At 42.4% G+C, this 20,557-nt stretch overlaps 1 protein-coding gene across 1 annotated transcript in view; it reads right to left on the reverse strand.

The window, feature by feature from the left end:
* Positions 1-20,557, reverse strand: part of MICAL2 (microtubule associated monooxygenase, calponin and LIM domain containing 2) — a 357,507-nt gene that overhangs the window by 294,502 nt on the left and 42,448 nt on the right. The window contains 1 exon segment of the mRNA XM_030200975.1: positions 16,616-16,975. Coding sequence (XP_030056835.1) covers positions 16,616-16,876 — 261 coding nt within the window. The 5' untranslated portion in view covers positions 16,877-16,975.

Below are 20,557 nucleotides of genomic sequence, written 5' to 3' on the forward strand. Positions count from 1 at the left end.
TACAGGTAATATCCAGCAGCACTACCCATTTAATTGCCGAATATTTCATTATTTATTTATTTATTTTTAGTTGTAGTTACTATGAACTAATTTTCAATTGTAAATCGAAACCATTCAGCCTGAAATTAAAAACAATGAAACTCATTCATGATTTTGTTCCTTTTTATACTATTATATGCATTGTTTCTATATTGGGATTACATTTCATAGTATTTTATACTGTATAATAGTGTTTCTCCTTAACTCCTATACTGCTATTACACAACCTTTTGATGACTCCAACAGTGGCTTTTATTTATGTTTCCAAAATGTAAACTCTAATACAACTGAGGCGTGGAAGAGCTAACCTTGAGTCAACTGGTACAGGGTGTGGCTTTCTAGTATAACATGCTGGAAGCATTAAGAAAGAAATTAATAAATGGACTTGCTAGCTTGTGTGTCCATTGTTTACACTGCATTTCAAATAAATGTTTCAGAATCAATGAAGCTTAATTATTGCTAAATAACCCCATGTAGGTTTTCTACATTGTTCTCCTTTAGCCACATACTGGATCAGAGCCACTGTTAGATATGCCATTGGACCAGGAGAGGCACTGGCTCAGGGCATCAGGTGATAAAGGGCACCAAAATCCCTAGCCTCTGATGTCACCACCAGTGCCTCACCTGGTCTAAAGGTTAAGCCTTCTCTTCCCTCCTCTCTGCAAGTCTGGCATCTCTCCTTCTCTTTTCCACTGCAGTACTGTACACTTTACCTTGGCTGCAGGCGGCGGCAGAAGCAGCATGAACAGGCGGCGGCTTTTGGCCCACCCCTGCATCTTCTTTCTGCCACATCCCACCCAAAGGAAATTGCATCAGAGGAGGTGTAACATAGCAGAAGGAAGACACAGGTATGGGCTGAAAGCCATCTGTTGTTCATGCTGCTGCTGGAAACCAAGGGAAAGTGTATAGAACCGTGGTGGAAGTGAGAGGGAGGGAGGAAGGGGGAGAGATACTGGAGTGAGTGAGCAAGGGAAAGGTGCCAGACTCTTGGGGGCACGAGAGACACTGAGGGCGCCATTACTCATTGAGCTGGCCCTGCATGCTGGGGCCAAAGGTAGAAACTTGGAAGGATGCACTAAAGCCCACTATCAATTAGTGCCTCCTTCAGCATTGGGTAGGCTTGGGGCCCCCTGTGGCATGGAGGTCTGGCTGCCACCCCCTAAAATGGAGATTTCAATTATTCAAATCTTCACCGCTCCAATCAAGTCGTTCCTCTAATTAATTTATAATCCACAACATCTCATGAAATAACACTGAATTTCTTCTCGCCATAACCCACACTGAATTTTCTCTCACTGTAACCCAGTGAAGCCTGGTGAATAGTGGTTAACGCAAGAAACATTTGGATACCAGCTAAATTTTCAACTATTAGCTGGAAGGTATTGTAAGAAGTGTGGACCATTCTCTAAACCACATGGACTGTATCTAGTACTCCAGAGATTTTTTATGTATAGGTGTATTTGATGTGGAATATTGTTTGTTGTGTGTGAGAACAGATTTTATATATCTGAATAGCATAGTGTGTGAGATTTTAACAATGTAATAGATGTGGGAAGAAATTTAAGGAAGATTGATGGTTTACAATAGTTGTTTGTATAAATGCATATTCATTAGAGATATCCTGAAAACCTGTCTGGTTTATTGCCTTCTAGGATTTCAGTTTACACACTCATTTAAACCAGGGCTGTGGAGTTGCAGTTGGATGCAATTTTGGGTGGAGCTGGAGTCGGTAAAAATAAGAAAAGATTATAATATATGGAAAATTTTTCACTTTATACTTATATATACATATCTTTGTTCTGGATCTAAAGTTTTTTGGCCTTAGTGGATTGGCTGGGGAAACGTGAATCGACTGTATTTCTTGAAAGAGTAAACAAAGACTAGGGGACACTCTATGAAGTTACATGGAAATACTTTTAAGACGAATAAGAGAAAATATTTTTTTTCACCCAACAAATAGTTAAGCTCTGGAACTGGTTGCCAGAGGATGTGGAAACAGCAGTTCACGTATCTGAGTTTAAAAAAGGTTTGGACAAGTTCCTGGAGGAAAAGTCCATAGTCTATTATTGAGACAGTCATGGTGAAAGCCACTGCTTGCTGCGGGATTGGTAGCATGGAATCTCGGTATTCTTTAGGATTCCGGAATGTTGCTACTAATTGGGATTCTGTAAGGTACTTGTGACCTGCATTGGCTAGTACTGGAAGCAGGATACTGGGCTAGATGGACCATTGGTCTGACCCAGTATGGCTATTCTTATATTCATATTCCATTTTGTAGTTATGGAAGCAAGGTCATTAAGAGCGCACATTATTATTGGCTAATGAAAACACACAAAATGTTGTATTTTTTTCTGCCCATTTTTAAGTACATAAGTATTGCCACACTGGGATAGACCAAAGGTCCATCAAGCCCAGTATCCTGTTTCCAACAGTGGCCAATCCAGGTCACAAATACCTGGCAAGGTCCCAGAAAAGCTCAATACATTTTATGATGCTTATTCCAGAAATAAGCAGTGTATTTTCCCAAGTCAATTTAATAATGGTCTATGGACTTTTCCTTTAGGAAGCCGCCCAGGTCCTTTTTAAACCATGTTAAGCTAACCGCCTTTACCACATTCTCTGCCAACAAATGTTGACTGATAAAAAACGTTCTCCAATTCGTATTAAATTTTGTAGCTTCATTGCATGCCCCCTAGTCCTAGTATTTTTGGAAAGAATAAACAAACGATTCACGTCTACCTGTTCCACTCATTTTATAGACCTCTATCATATCTCCCCTCAGCCATCTCTTCTCCAAGCTGAAGAGCCCTAGACACTTCAGCTTTTCCTCATAAGGAAGTTGTCACATCCCCTTTATCATTTTCGTCACCCTTCTCTGTAATGTTAATGACATGCAATGACATGGGCTATGTGGTCTATGTGGTTGACATTTCCCATTGCTGTTGCAGCCCATTTTTAAAAATTACTCATTTATAAATCTAGATTGTGCCCTCCTTGTAGGCTGCTACAGTGCATAGAAAGCTCTACTTAGCTCTCTCTACTGTGCTGACACCAATTTCAGAAACAGCCAAAACATTTTCTAGAATAATTACAGGCAAAACATATTCTAGTTTCATACTGCTCCAAAGCCCACTTTGTGAAAACAAACATCAGGCTCACGTAAAACAAACACCAAATGTCTTGAGCGACTGGTCCAAGAGAATAAAGAAATAAATCTAGGTATCACTGCCTGGTTTACTTCCTTGAGTTCAAGTTCCTTTTCCTGTCAAAATGTATCCCTTCCTACTAACAAACAATTCACCCTAAAGAAGCAGATGAGCTGCAGATTACACAGAGGTAGAAAAAATGTGCTCTGTATACAAATGGCAGGACCTGGGACAGTATATGTTGGCATGGAACAGCAACTCACAGACAAAAATAACAGGAAGATCCCCCCCTCCCCCTCACAATGTAAAAAGTACATGGAAGAGAGAGTAGGGGTGGACCAAAAGAACTTCCAGTAACATAGAAACAAAATTTCATTGACAAAGCACCCACACTTAAAGACCTGACATGAGACCGTATTTCAGTGGAAAGTCGCCTTACTCAGGGATCAAAGTGCTCTGTCAGATGTATGTGTGAAGTGGACATTTGTCGCCAGAAGCTGTTTTCACTCTATACCCAGTTGAGGGTAAACTTTTGTCACTGGATTTGAATGTTGTTTCAGCACTATTTCTCCACTTCATGCTACAGCTGACAGAGCACTTTGGCCCCCTGAGGCAGGCGGCGTTCTGCCGAAGCACGGCCCCATATCGGGTCTTTAAGTGTTGGTGCTTTGTCAATAAAATTTTGTTTATCTACAACTTGGCTGCTGGAAGCTGTTTTGGTTCACTCCTACTCTCTCTTCCTTGAACAGTTATCACATACTGTACAACTAACAGGAGCTTATATCTATCAAAATTGACACTCAATGTATTAAACCCCAGATTCTATATAGCACGCCTAGAGATCCATGCAAAAATCCAAGCATATTCTGTAACAATACATGTAAATTAATTGGTTTAACAAGCTAATCAGTGTTAACACTTAACAAGCAATAATGAGCACTAATTGACAATAATTAGAATTTACGCGCACAACTCCCTAAGTGTATTCTGTAACGCACTGCTCCTAAATTTTAATGCATGCAGGCAAAAGGGGCATGGTTATGGGCAAGGAAATGGGCATTTCAAAATGTATGCATGTTGTTATCGAATACACCTCAGGATTTATGCCACATTTTCCCTGGTGTAAATGAAGCCATGTAATTTTAGGCGCTGTCATATCAACTAAGCATATTCTATATACCGCACCACCTAAATCTAGGCGCCGCTTATAGAATACGCTTAGGCGAAAATGTTTTCCACATGGATTTTCTAGGTGCCATATATAGAATCTGGCCCTAAATGTCTCTTAAAATACACAAAATTAAAGTTAACAAGTTTGTCATTGCAAATAAAAATAATTTAGTATTAGAATACAAGAATAGCCATATTGGCTAGCACCAATCCAGGTCACAAGCACCTGGCACCCAATTAACAGAAAAAGCAGTATGTAACCATTGTATAAAGTGGCATCTAAATTAGGGAGCACACCAGTTCTACAGCAGCACTGGGGCAGGCCTAACCCATTATAGGTGCGATTATTTATGCCAGGTCAATGGCTGGCATAAGTTGGCATATCTATGTGCACCTTACAATGCACCCGCTTGGAAATATTCTGTAAGATGTGCATTGCTAGGTGAAATGTCCATGACATGCCCATGTTCAAACCACAGGTACGGCCCACTTGGGATTAAATACTATCAGGGGAATACTATATATGGTGCCAAATGTTAGGCACTACTTCCCTGCTGAATTTTCGTTGCAGAAACGAACATAAGAACATAACTACTGCCATACTGTGACAGACCGTCAAGCCCAGCATCCTGTTTCCAACAGTGGCCAATCTAAGTTACAAGTAACTGGCAAGATCCCAAAACAGTACAATACATTTTATGCTACCTATCCAAGCAATAAGCAGTGGATTTTCCCCAAGTCCATCTTAATAATGGCTTATGGACTTTTCTTTTAGGAAGTTATCTAAACTTTTTAAAACCCCGCTAAATTAACTGCTTTTACTACATTCTCTGGCAATGAATTCAAAAGTTTAATTACATGTTGAGTGAAAAAATATTTTCTCCAATTTGTTTTAAACTAACTACTTTGTAGCTTCATTGCGTGCCCCCTGGTCCTAGTATTTTTGGAAACAGTATACAAGCAATTTACAGCTACCCATTCCACTCCACTCATTATTTTATAGAACTCTATCATATCTCCTCTCAGCCATCTTTTCTCCAAGCTGAAGAACCCTAGCCGCTTTAGCCTTTCCTCATAGGGAAGTCGTCCCATCCCCTTTATCATTTTTGTCACCCTTCACTAATTCCACTATATCTTTGAGATAAGGAAAGGAAATGGGATTTGATGTACTGCCTTTCTATACTTAAAATCAAAGCCGTTTACATATCATGCAGATACTTATTTTGTACTTGGGGCAGTGGAGGGTTAAGTGACTCCCCCAGAGTCACAAGCAGCTGCAGTGACTACTCTGATCATCTCCTTCATTTTTAGGCAAGACAAAGAAGCCCCTCTTTGGCTATTCTTTCATGCTGGTGGATGTGATTTCAATCTTCTCAGATATGTGCAAATGGACTCTGACCAGGAAAGCTAGATTTTTGTCTTATTGCTCCCTCTGGGAGCAAAGTTTCAATTACGATATCCCTGTAAATGTATTGTTCTACTGGATAATGCTAAATATGTTTTTTTATGATCCTTCACAGCTTCGTTTCTTCTTGGAGGGCAAGGGGGCTGGTGCTGTTGGATTATTGAAGCCATAGTTATACTGGACTTATAGTAAATTTTCAGCTGAGACTACTCACCTAATAGATGCACGGTACAAAATGGCAGATCCACGTGAAAACACACTTATGCACACATTTATAGAATAGCATATAAGTGTCTTAGTGCAGATCTGAACAGGGGGTGTGGCCATGGGTGGGTCAGGGGCATTCCCTAATACACACAGTGTATGCTGGGATTTAGACCTGGTTTCATGCCCAAAGTTAAGTGAACATCCCAGCGTTACGTGCTGTTCTGTAAAGGGCGACGAACTCAGAACAACCTATTTTTTCTGCACTGAATATTGACCACTATTTACTGAATCCAGCTGTAAACGACATACACACCAAGTTTATAGAATGCTACCTAGCACTTGTGTACTTAATTGCCAATTTATGGTGCTAATCACTAATCTCTGCAAAACTAAAGTGCGTAATGGACATAACACAACTCTTCCGTTATACGATGCCCTAATGTGGCTGTGCCACATGAACTTTACCTTACCCCATTATCATAGTAGATGACGGCAGAAAAAGACCTGCACGGTCCATCCAGTCTGCCCAACAAGATAACTCATATTTGCTGCTTTTTGTGTATACCCTACTTTGATTTGTACCTGTGCTCTTCAGGGCACAGACGGTATAAGTCTGACCAGCACTATCCCCGCCTCCCAACCACCGGCTCTGGCACAGACCGTATAAGTCTGCCCAGCACTATCCTCACCTCCCAACCACCAGCCCTGCCTCCCAACCACTGGCTCTGGCACAGACCGTACAAGTCTGCCCAGCACTATCCCCGCCTCCCAACCACCAGCCCCGCCTCCCGATCTTGACTAAGCTCCTGAGGATCCATTCCTTCGGCATAGGATTCCTTTATGCTTATCCCACGCATGTTTGAATTCCGTTACCATTTTCATTTCCACCACCTCCCGCGGGAGGGCATTCCAAGCATACACTACTCTCTCCGTGAAAAAATACTTCCTGACATTTTTCTTGAGTCTGCCCCCCTTCAATCTCATTTCATGTCCTCTCGTTCTACCACCTTCCCATCTCCGGAAAAGGTTCGTTTGCGGATTAATACCTTTCAAATATTTGAACGTCTGTATCATATCACCCCTGTTTCTCCTTTCCTCCAGAGTATACACGTTTAGTTCAGCAAGTCTCTCCTCATACGTCTTGTAACGCAAATCCCATACCATTCTCGTATCTTTTCTTTGCACCGCTTCAATTCTTTTTACATCCTTAACAAGATACGGCCTCCAAAACTGAACACAATACTCCAGGTGGGGCCTCACCAACGACTTATACAGGGGCATCAACACCCCCTTTCTTCTGCTGGTCACACCTCTCTCTATACAGCCTAACAACCTTCTAGCTACGCCCACCGCCTTTGTATTTGTTCTTACTGGAGTCTGCAAACGCCTCACCGGTACTATGTAAGCCACATTGCGCCTACCAATAGGTGGGAAAACGTGGGATACAAATGTAACAAATAATAATAATAAATAATAACTCACTTAAGTGGAGCTAGTCTATAAACTTGGCATGTACAGTGCTGCCTTATGTTAGGCTTCCCTTATAGAATTTTCATGCCAGGAAGGCTGAAAAACAATTTTTCAAAATGACCAGGGTTTGACACACTTAGCAGGACAATCACCGAGGTCAAAATGCACACAAATGTAACATGAGAATTGCTACACTGGGTCAGGCCAAAGGTCATCAACCCAGTAGCCCGTTTCTGACACAGGTTCCCACTGCCTCCCTCACCTATCATATATTCTGAGGGCAGCAGGTTGACATGATGGGTTTATTTCTTCTTTAGCAAGGTGGGGAAGAAAAAGAGGGTATGTAAAAGCATGTGCCCTTTACACACACAGCCTTCCTCCCACACAGAAATGCACATATATAACCATCTGATACACATCTGCACATACTCATCCTCACCCCATACACACATGGATACACAAATACCCCAAACACATCCCTCATCCACCCACATGCTTCCTACTCCAACCTACCATATACTCTGTACCCTACATTCATTCACCCCCCATCATCATCTTCCTTCTAGACACAAACATGCACACCACACCAAACATCTCTCTCACACCATCCCCTACAACACACCTCCACCACTTTTTAACAAATTTCTATCCCACATTATCTATAAAACCTAAGTGGGGTATAATCAAAACATAGATAACATGAAGAAAAAAAGGGAATCAAATATAAAACCAAATTAAGGCCCCCTTTAACAAAGCTACGCTAGCAATATCACACTGACAGCCGCTAGCGCAGCTTTGTAAAGAGGGGCCTAAGACATTTATAAATGATCTGGAAATCAGAATGACGAGTGAGGTGATTAAATTTGCAGATGACACAAAACTATTCAAAGTTGTCAAAAATACATGCGGATTGTAAAAAATTGCGGGAAGACCTTAGGAAACGGCAAGACTGGGCATCTAAATAGCAGATGAAATTTAATGTGGACAAATGCAAAGTGATGCACATTGAGAAGAATAATCTGAATCATAGTTGCCTGATGCTAGGGTCCACCTTAGGAGTCAGCACTCAAGAAAAACATCTAGATGTCATCGTAGACAATACACTGAAATCTTCTACCCAGTGTGTGGTGGCAGTCAAAAAAGCAAATAGAATGCTAGGAATTATTAGGAAAGGGATGCAAAATAAGACCAAGAATATTATAATGCCTCTGTATCTTTCCATGGTGCAACCTCACCTTGAGTACTGCGTTCAAGTCTGGTCACTGTATCTCAAAAAAGATATAGCTTTGAAAACGTTCAAAAAGGAGTGACCAAACTGATAAAGAAGATGGAATTCCTCCCATTCAAGGAAAGGCTAAAGAGATTAGGGCTCTTCAGCTTAGAAAAGAGATGGCTGAGGGGGAGATATGATTGAGGTCTATAAAATCCTGAATGTTGTAGAACGGGTAAAAGTGAATTGATTTTTCACTCTTTCAGAAAAGTACAAAGACCAGAGGACACTCAATGAAATTCCATGGAAATACTTTTAAAATAAATATGAGGAGATATTTTGTCACTCAAAAGAACAGTTAAGCTCTAGAACTCGCTGACAGAGGATGTGGTAACAGCGGTCAGTGTATCTATGTTTTAAAAAAGGATTTGACAAGTTCCTGGAGGAAAAGTCCATAGTCTGTTATTGAGATGGACATGGGGGAAGCCACTGCTTACCCCAGAATTGGTAGCATGGAATGTTGCTACTAATTTGATTTCTGCCAAGTATTTGAGACCTGGATTGGCCAGGTTTGATATAGTATGGCTATTCTTATGTTCTTAAAACTTCCAGTTTTTTCATAGGTATTGCACACCAACATAATCCAACCACATGTGAATACAAAGTTTTTAATTTGGTCTTTTTTCATGCACTAATATTGTCACTTTATACTTGCAAGACATTGAGGGCTTAGTCCAAAGAGGAAGGGTGGAACTGGATCTTGCTTGCAATTTGTTCAAGTTGGTACACTTGTCACAACCAATAATATACACAAACTATCCTTGTGTAAATCCTAAATTAGGAGAATAACAGCTTCAAACTATCATATTGCATTATCTCTGCTTCACTACCAGTACTTGTGCTTGCCAGAATGTTTCAAGGTGGCTCCTTTCTTGGAACGCATTTCCTGTCATTCATGTGGCATCTAGATATCCTTTGACAGCAAGCCATGATTCACACACAAAGAATGTATGCTTGACACAGCCATAGTAAACCTGCAGTCTACAGATTAACAGTCTGTTTTCATCTGCAGCAAACTCAAATTTCATTAGCTGGCATATGACTTACTTTTAGATACTTACTTTTAGACATTATTTGAGATTAAAGAGGAATCTTATGTTATTTAGAAGGAAGCTGAAAACATTTTTGTTCAACCAATGATTCAACTCCTAGAATGTTAGACTGAAGTGGGTTGATTATGGTTGGTTATTTTGGTTTTTATTATTCATTTTCTATAACTTTCATCGCTTGATTCTGGACTGTTATTGCTTTATATGCTTGGGAACCATTTTCAAAGATCTATTTGATCAGGAAAATGGTATAAGTTCAAGTAAGAAAATAAATAAATATTCATTCACAAGTCCACTGAATTGTAAAACATTGTGATGTCATTTTGTAGATTAGAAGTAACAAGAAATCAAACTTTGAAAGAATAACATCACAAGTGTAATATAAGCTTCTGATTAAACTGTAAAAAATAACATTTTCAGAATAAAAAAACCTTTAGAACACAGTTATTTAAGCAAATAAGAGGGAAAGATTTGTGGTAAAATACTCAACAGGATTATGGAATGTTATTTCAAATGGAGGACTGGTAGGATGCTTATCAGGAAAGAGAGATTGCAGTGGTGATAGTTAGGGTCTCATGTTTTATAGGCTGCATCATAGAAATATGACGGCAGATAAAGGCCATAAGACCCATCCAGACTGCCCATCCTCTGTAACCCCTAATTCTTCCTGTTCCTAAGCAATCCCACATGCTTATCCCATGCCTTTTTAAATTCTGGAACAGTCCTCAACTCCACCACCTCCACTGGTAGGCTATTCCACGCCTCCACCACCCTTTCTGTGAAATACTTCCTTAGGTGACTCCTAAGCCTATTCCCTCTTAACTTTGTCATACGCCCCCTCATTCAAGAGCTCTCCTTCATTTGAAAAAGGATCTCTTCCTGTACATAAATGCCCTTGAGATATTTAAACGATTCTATCATGTCTCCTCTCTCCCTCCTCTCTTCCAGCGTACACATGTTGAGGTTCATAAGCCTGTCCCTATAATTTTTGCATTCAAGACCGCTTACTAATTTTGTAGCCACCCTCTGGACCGACTCCATCCTGTTTATATCTTTCCGTAGGTGCGGACTCCAGAACTGCACACAGTACTCCAAATGAGGCCTCACCAGAGACTTATACAACAGCACTATCACCTCCTTTTTCCTGCTGGTCATGCCTCTCTTTATGCACCCAAGCATCCTTCTGGCTTTGGCCGTTGCCTTTTCTACCTGTTTGAGAGCTTTAAGGTCGTTAGACAGAATCACCCCCAAGTCCCGCTCTTCCTTCGCACACTGAAGCACTACACCCCCTATACTGTACCGTTCCCTCGGATTTTTGCGACCCAAGTGCATGACCCTGCATTTTTTGGGATTAAACCTTAGTTGCCAAATATCGGTCCATTCCTCTAGATTCGCTAGGTCCTTCCTCATGTCATTCACACCCTCCAGGGTGTCCACCCTGTTGCAGACTTTAGTATCATCCGCAAAGAGACAAACCTTACCAGACAGCCCTTCCACAATATTGCTCACAAAGATGTTAAAAAGAGCCGGCCCTAGGACCGATCCCTGCAGTACTCCACTGACGACACCCTTTTCTTCAGAACAAGCTCCATTTACCACCACCCTCTGTCTCCTACCATTCAACCAATTTTTTACCCAATCAGTTACTCTAGGTCCCACACCGAGAGAACTCAATTTAATTATCAGTCGCCTGTGCAGAACTGTGTCAAAGGCTTTGCTGAAATCCAAGTATACCACATCAAGCGCCCCTCCCACATCCAACTGTTTGGTCACCCAGTTGAAGAAGACAGTCAGATTCATCTGACAAGACCTGCCACTAGTGAAGCCATGCTGCCTCGGGTCCCGCATTCCATGTAGTTCAAGAAATGTCACAATCCTCCTCTTTAGAAGCGTTTCCATTAGCTTACTCACCACCGAGGTCAGACTGACAGGTCTGTAATTCCCTACCTCCTCCTTACTTCCACTCTTGTGCAAAGGAACCACATCCGCCCTTCTCCAGTCCACCGGGACCACTCCAGTTTCTAAGCATTGAAGAGGTCTGTCAGCAGAGCCGACAGAACTTCTCCGAGTTCCTTAAGCACCCTTGGGTGTATCCCATCAGGCCCCATCACTCTGTCTACTTTTAGTTTGGCAAGCTCCTCACAAACACAGTCCTCCGTAAACAGGTCTTGGTCTACCATACATCCATCCCCTTTAGCCTTTGTTTTCTGCAGCCCTACCCCCGTTTTTTCATTCGTGAACACAGAGCTAAAATAATCGTTAAGCTTTATCCTTATCTTCCACATATTTCTCTCCCTCAGCTTTGAGCCTCACAATGCTATTATGGCACTTCCTCTTGTCACTTACATATCTGAAAAAGGTCTTGTCCCCCAATTTTACCGTAATAGCTATCTTTTCCTCCATTTGCTTCGCTTTCCTGATAGCTTTTCCAGCTTCTCTTTGCTTAATTAGGTGTTCTCTCTTGTCTTCATCTTTCTGAGTCGTCTTATAACGTGCAAAGGCTAGCCTCCTTTCCCTTCTTTTTTCAGCTACTACATTCGAGTGCCAGACAGGCTTTCGTTTCCTTACTTTTATGTAATTTTCTAACAAAGTTTAGTTGCCTTTAATATAGCTCCTTTCAGTCTTGTCCATAGCTGTTCTACATCCTTCAGCTGTTCCCATCCTACTAACTGTTCCTTGAGAAATTCCCCCATCTCGGCAAAGTTAGTTCCTTTGAAATCCAGGATCTTCAATCTCGAATGAGCCTTCTCTTCTGTTTTAATATTGAACCATACCATACGATGATCACTAGACGCCAAATGATCCGCACCTTGACGTCAGAAACGTACTCTCCATTCTTAAGCACCAGGTCCAGAACAGCTCCATCCCGCGTTAGTTCCATTACCCACAGCTGGAACAATTTTTCCTGTAGGGAATCCAAGATCTCTTTGCTTCTAGACAACCCTGCAGCCGGGACACCCCAATCAACATCCGGCATATTGAAGTCACCTATCAGTAGTACTTCCCCTTTCTTAGCTATCTTGCGGATGTCTTCAATTAAGGCCCTGTCCATTTCCTCCGACTGTGAGGGAGGTCTGTATATCACTCCGATATAGATACATTTTCCTTTCCCTCTTTCCAGTTTAACCCACAGCGCTTCTTCCATACCCCACATGTCCTGCAGTTCTGTCACTTGGATATCATTCTTAGCATATAATGCCACACCTCCACCCTTTTTTCCTACTCTGTCCTTCCTGAATAGATTATAGCCAGGTATAGCAACATCCCAGTCATGGTTCTCCGTGAACCACGTCTCCGTGACCGCCACTAAATCCAAGTCCGCTTCTATCATTGTAGCCTCAAGATCTAGAAGTTTGTTTCCCATACTACGGGCGTTGGTATAAAGGCTCTCCAGATTTTAGTCTTTTCACTTCTATAGAGGCATTTGATGTCCTACCTTCCTTGGGATTAATTATGGCTTCGTGGCCTTTTATACCCACCCCCATCAATTTTAGTTTAAAGCCCTCTTTAGTACTTTAGCCAGCCTGTTGCTGAAGACACTCCTTCCCTTCCTTGACAGATGGACACCATCACCGCTCAGTACCTCTTGGAAAATCATCCCATGGTCTATGAAACCAAAGCACTCTCGTCGGCACCAACCACGCAGCCACGCATTTATCTCCAAGATGCGAGCTTCTCTCATTCGACCTTTACCTTCGACAGGGAGGATCGATGAGAACACCGCCTGCGCACCTAGATGCTTCACCCTCTGACCCAAAGCCACGAAATCTTGTATGATACGTTCAGTAGGATACTTAGCTGTATCATTTGTGCCAACATGGATGAGTAGCATAGGAGCGTGGTCCGTAGGCTTGATGAGTCTAGGCAATCTTTCCACAATATCGCAAATCTTGGCACCAGGCAGACAGCACACCTCTCTGGACAACATATCTGGCCGACAGATGGGCACTTCAGTACCCCTGAGAAGTGAATCTTCAACCACCACTACCTTTTGCTTTCTTTGGGCCAATTGTCCGGCTGCGATGGCATTTTTTGGTCATTGATTCCTCCTGTTTTTTTAGATATTTCTAGCTCTTCTACCTCCAGGGCTGTGAACCGATTCTTTAGCTGAATAGAAGGTGGAGTTGGAGGATTGATCTTGTGGGACTTGGTTACCTGCTTCCAGATGTGCTCTTTCTGCCCAAGATCTTCTCTCCCTCTGCTGGAAGTCCTCAATGTTTTGACCTGCATCTCTGGGTCAAATTTCTGATTGTCCCAGATCATAAAACGGTATGAAGAAAAACCAAGGGGCTGTTTTACTAAGCAGCTCTAAAAGGTGGTCTATAGTACCCCCAAACGCAGGTCTTTCCTGCAAACGGAGGCCACTTTTAGCATGGCAGTAAAATGACTCCATTTTCCATTTTTCCTATTAATAACCACAAGCTAAATTTCCCCATTAGCATGTGAGCCCTTAACTACACCTCTTTTGCAGGCAGTAAGGGCTCACATGCTAATCAGTTATCCCCTTGATTCTATTTAGCACACCTAGAGATCTGCACCGAAATCTAGGCCTATTCTATAACAATGTGCATAACTTAATTGGCTTAAGCTAATCAGCTTTGATAACAGCAATTAAGCAATAATGAGCAATAATTAGAATTTCTGCACACAATTCTGTACTGAACTGTGCCTGAATTCTAATGTGCGCAGTTCAAAAGGGGCGTGGCTAAGGATGGGGAAATAGGCATTTCATGGGTGTTACAAAATTTATGGACGCAGTTATAGAATATAGTCCAGTGCGTGTAAATCTACGCGCAGGAATTTAGGTCACATTTTCCTTGGCCTAAATGGACACACGTAGTTACAGGCGCTAGGATTTCCACCTAAGTATATTCTAAATACTGTGCATAAATCTTGGTGCCACTTATAGAATACACTTAGGAAGAAATCCTTACTAGGCGGATTTGTTTAGGTGCCATATACAGGATCTGGCCCTTAGAGCGCGGCAGTGCCCACACACCTAACTGATTAACTCATAACCAACCCCCAGCGCTAAAAAAAAAAAAAAAAACATTTTATTTTTTAGTGCATGGGTAGCGAAAGCACATGCAAGAACTACTGTGGTACACCTGAACACGCCCTACAGTAGTGCATTTAACCTGCAGTAGACACGCGTTAGTGCTTACTGCAGCTTAGTAAAAGGAACCTCAATTGTGAAAGCAGCTAAAATATTTTGCACACTTGAAGCTAGACTAATATTAATCTAATTGATAAAATTTACACTTGTGTGAACAGCAGTTTTACTCCTGCCAGGAAATAAACAGGTTTTCTTCTACACCAATGGGTGTCATGTTGAAGGCAACATTTTAACCATGCTGGAAGTATTTCAGGAAGTGGGACACAATGAGCAGTCTTTCCAAATTTGGAACTCACACATCACACACCCATTGTGCACATCTACCAGGCTTGTGTTCTGCCAATCAAGCTTTCTAAAGTTAGATTACGGCAGATAAAGACCTGCACGGTCCATCCAGTATGCCCAACAAGATAAACTCATTACATGTAGTATGTGATATTTCATATGTATACCTGGTCTTGATTTATCCTTGCCGTTTTCAGGGCATAGACCGTAGAAGTATGGCCAGCACTGTCCTTGTTCTAAATTTTATGATATTAACATCAAAGCCCCTGAAAAGCTCCACTCTAGCCCATCCAAATCTATTCAGCCACGATCAAGGCACAGACTGTAGAAGTCTGCCCAGTACTGGCTTTGCTTCCCAATTACCGATGTTGCTACCTATTTGAGTTTATCCAATGCATTTTTGAATTGTTTTACCATTTTCATCTCCACCAACTCCCGCAGGAGGGCATTCCAAGTACCTACCACCCTCTCAATGAAAAAATACTTCCTGAAATTATTCACAAGTTGGCCTCCTTTCAATCTCAATTCATGTCATCCAGTTCTAGCGCCTTCCTGTCTCTGGTAAAGGTTTGTTTATGGAGTAATATCTTTCAAATATTTGAACGTGTCTCTATCATATCACCCCTGTTTCTCCTTTCCTCTAGGGTACATGTTTAGGTCAGAAACTCTCCATGTACGTCTTGCTACGTAAATCCCATATCATTCTTTTGTCATTTTTCTTTGAACCACTTCAAATCTTTCTACATCCTTAGCAAAATACAGCCTCCAAAACTGAACAAAATACTCCAAGTGTGACCTCACCAACAACCCCTTTTCTTCTGCTGGTTATAACCCTTCTCTATGCAGCCTAGCAATCCTTCTGGCTCTAGCTACCACCTTGTTGTATTGTTTAGTCATCTTCTGCTCCTCGGACACCATCACCCCAAGGTCCCTCTCCTGAGCCGAGCTTACCAAACTCTCCCCTCCTATCTGCTATATCTCTTTTCGATTTCTGCACCCCAACACAGGTAGAATTCTCATGCTGTAGAATATTTGATGAACTGAGCAGAAACCTCAACACACATCTACATAAAAAACTTTCACCATAACTTTTGTTACATTGGTTACATCATGGCTGTGTAGCCTGGGGGCGGCAAATAACAGTTTGACTGAAGGCATCCTTGTTAATATTTACATTTTAAGCATTTTCACATAAAAAGGCTGTAACTACGTGATTCTGTTTGTACTGCATCAGTTATACTGACAGCATTACAAAAATATAACTAATTGTGGTTACTGACAAAAATGTTATAGCAAGAAATACTGCTAATCAAATATTGAAACATGGACAAGATTTTTGTGATTTCTAACCAAACTGTCTAAATTTAGAGTCACAGCCAAAAGCGTCCTGCAATGAGTAATGCGAAGACCAACAAAATTCTTTACAAGCATGACAATGTAACAGTATTACAGGCTTACCTTTGTGTTAATGCAGGACTTTCCTCTCTTGTATTCCTTATGGCAGCCTCTCTTATCAAGCTTGTTCCACAAAGCTTTAGCCTTCCAACTTGTCACTTTGGATTTAAGCCTGCCATAAAAATGTCTGTAGTCCAGAGGATCTAGATCAAGTTGATGAGCGAGGATATTAAAAGTCTGCAGTGTACCTTTGCATGTGGTTGCTTGGACAAAATTTTCAAAGAGTTGACCAGGTCGATGTGGTTTCTCATCATTTTCCCCCATCTTCCGTTGTAGAGCATGCAGAGAGGGTTAAACTTGTTCTTCTGTGCCACGGTACAGTACAGTACAAGAGATCATCGAATGCTTGTTGGCATTTCTCACCTAAAAGAGAAATATATGAATAGGTTACATAGATGTGTCTTCAGTACAAGTAGAAAAATATACACTTGATGAAACTGAATTTGGCTCATACAGAATTATCAAGGTCGTCTGTCATTGTCATGATTTTATAATTGTTTTTATTGTAACGCAATTTGGAAGTAAATCAGGATATAAATTTGAAAATAAATAAAATAAAAATTTCTAAATGCAAGGCATGAACCTCTCTTTTCCCTTTTAGCCCTATTTTTTTTTTTTTTGGTTCTTGTACACCGCTTTAAAGTCTCTGGATGAAATGTGGTCAATCAAGTTATCTGAATGAACATATATTTCATAATTGTTTACTAACTGTTCATAAGACTAGATCAGTGTTCCTCAAATGCAACCAATATGGCTAAACATGGCCACCAATGGATTTTTCTCTCTCTTTTTTTTCTTTTCTGCATGAATAAGGAGAGTTTACAAAAGTTAAATAAAAAAAAAAAGGAAAAATTAATTCTTACCTGATAATTTTCTTTCCATTAGTCCCAACAGATCAATCCAGAGACTTGTGGGTTGTGTCCCTCTACCAGTAGGTGGAGATAGAGAACCTCTGAGGTTTGCTATATGTGGGCCTGTGCAGCCAGCTGAACCTCAGTATGAACAATACCAAAGCAGTGGAATGGAAACAATAGAAAATCAGGAGAGTTTTCTATTGTTTCCATTCCACTGCTTTGATATTGTCAGGACATTGTCAGACCAATTGCCCAACATACTTCCACCACTTCTATATTTATTTATTTTATTTTTTAATCAAAAGAAGGAATATTCAGACCGGAACCCGAAAAAAAACTAACCAACCGCAACAAAACCGCAGACAGTAGACATGGGGGGCCCTCTGGATTGATCTGTTGGGACTAATGGAAAGAAAATTATCAGGTAAGAATTAATTTTTCCTTCCATGATCAATCCAGAGACTTGTGGGATGTACCCAAGCAGTCCTCAAGTAGGGCGGGACACACCCAACCCGGCAGAAATCACCAACGAGCCAAGCACCGCATCTTGACGAGCTGCCACATCTACCCGATAATGTGAGTGAATGTATGGACCGAAGCCCATGTAGCTGCCCTGCAGATATCTTCCAGAGAAACCAAATGGGACTCTGCATAGGAGAAAGCTTGAGCTCGCGTAGAATGAGTACGAACTTGCAAAGGGGCTTGGCTTGCCCAATGCCACGTATGCCGAAGAGAAGGTCTCCCGCAGCCAACAGGCTATGGTGTCCTTGGATGCCATATGACCCTTCTTACTGCCTCCAAAAAGGACAAAGAGATGGTCAGAAAGATGAAATTCATTCGTCACCTCCAAATGCCTGAGAAGAGCCCGTCTCACGACGAGGCAGCGAAGAGCCCGGAATTGCTCAGGGTAATCTTCCCGGCAGAAGGCCAGCAAATGCAGGGGCTTCCCCAAGTGGAAACAAGAAACCACCTTGGGCAAAAACAAAGGAACTGTCCTAATCGATACCCTTGCCTCCATAAAATGCAGGAAGGGGTCTCTGCAAGAAAGGGCCTGCAACTCTGAAATTCTCTGAGCGGAAGTAATGGCTACTAGGAAAATCGCCTTCAAGGTGAGATCCTTAATCGTAATCCCCAATAAGGGTTTGAAAGGAGGATTAAGGTTCCAGGATGGCAGAACTGGCACGTGAGGAGGGCGCAAACGATTTACGCCCCTCAAGAAACGAACCACATCCAGGTGGGAGGCGATGGACATCCCCTGAAGCTGGCCTCTAAAACATGCCAGAGCTGCCACCTGCACCTTAAGAGACCTCAACGAGAGTGATTTTTGTACAGCCTCCTGAAATGCGAGGATAACCGATACTGAAGCCGAAGCCGCTGATAATCCCGAACTCGCACAGCATGAATCGAAGATACGCCACACAGTGGCATAGCAAGGGCGGGGTGGTGGGGGCGGTCCACCCGGGTGCACGCTGCTGGAGGGTGCAGAGAGCAGCCGCGCGCCTGTCGATTCCACTGGTTCCCTGCTCCCTCTGCCCTGGAACAGGTTACTTCCTGTTCTGGGAAGAGGGAGCAGGAAGCCAGTGAAGCCGACAGGTGCGCGACTGCTCTCTGCACCCTCCAACAGCCAAGAATGCACCCAGGAAAGGGGGGTGTCATTGCACCGGGGGGAAGTCTCTTACAAGACCAGAGATTACGTTAAAAGGCCAAACATTACCAAAACTCTGCACCAGAGCGCCCACCACAGAAACACCTTCAACTTCAGCACACTGTGCACATTCCAGAAACACGTGTGGGCCATTTCCCCTTGAGCAGAAAGACCTGCAACCATAGAAAAGAGACTGAATGAAACAGGGCTGTGTCGTAACTGAGTGCGGGCTAGAGCGTCACCTGTAACTGGAGGTTTAAGGCGGGAGTCAGGAGATGGCAGTAGTACGTTATAGAGTAACTGAAGGCGGTTTTCTCCTAGCACTGCAGACGCCATATCAGTACTTCTAAGTAATGGACAGACAGGCGGGGGGGGGGGGATCCTGGAACTCGGAGGGCGGGGCATTGGGAACATCTGGTCGGCGAAATATTGGGGGTGCTCGAGCACCCACAGCACCCATGGAGTCGGCGCCTATGACCACTGTGATTAAGAAATCCACCATAGGGACCTTCAGGACCTAAGTCAGGAGCAGGTAGCGCGTAAAGATGTGACATAGCTCTAAGCAACCTTAAGCTCACTGTCCGGCATATCCCACTGCGCCGAAATAAGGATCTTCATGGCCTCACGCACATGAAAGGAACGAGGTGGGCATTTGGTGCCAGACATAAAAGAGGGCACCAGACCTGTTCCCCCTGACGATTCAGGGGGGAAATGGCCAAAACCTCAAAAGCCCTAACAATCAGGGAGGGAAGCTCTTCCCTGCGAAAAAGGCGGGCAGCGTTGGATCATCCCCCTCCTCAAAGGGCAGGGTGACCTCATCTGCCAAATCCAAAGATTCTGAGGGAGAGCCCGGAGACAAAACCGGGCCATCTGTGTCAGATAGTTCCCCGGGATCCAAAATCTCCCCCCGGGATGTTTTGGCATGAAAGACTGAGAGGCTGCCGCAACCGAAGTTTGCTGAGGAAGAGACAGGGCTGCCTGAAGAGAAGCTCCTGACTTCCTCAAAAGAAAGGCGTTGTGCATTAATAAAACAAAATCTGGGGAAAAAGGAACTGCAAGGGACTCCCCTGCTCCCTGTACATCGCTTCCCTCCATTGGAGCCTGTGCCACAGAAGCTTGCTGCTGCGGTAAAAAGGGCCCTGGCACTGGGAAAAATGGCCCCCGCTGCCTGTGTAGGGCCATTTTTCCTGCAGCTTGGTAAAAAGACCCCCTAATTTTCTAACTTCTCTTACCTATATATATATATATATATATATATATATATATATATATATATGTTCCATCTTTGCTTATACCCTATGCTATCTATTAAAATGTTCTATTATGTATTGTGTTGACATTGTAAGTAGTATAGTATGCCATACTTTGTATTGTTATTTGAATATTTTTACTGTTGTAATTGTCTATTGCTTATGTTTGATTTATTCTTACTGTACACTGCCTTGA

Source organism: Microcaecilia unicolor, chromosome 4 (assembly GCF_901765095.1).
Source record: "Microcaecilia unicolor chromosome 4, aMicUni1.1, whole genome shotgun sequence".
Taxonomy (NCBI): Eukaryota; Metazoa; Chordata; class Amphibia; order Gymnophiona; family Siphonopidae; genus Microcaecilia; species Microcaecilia unicolor.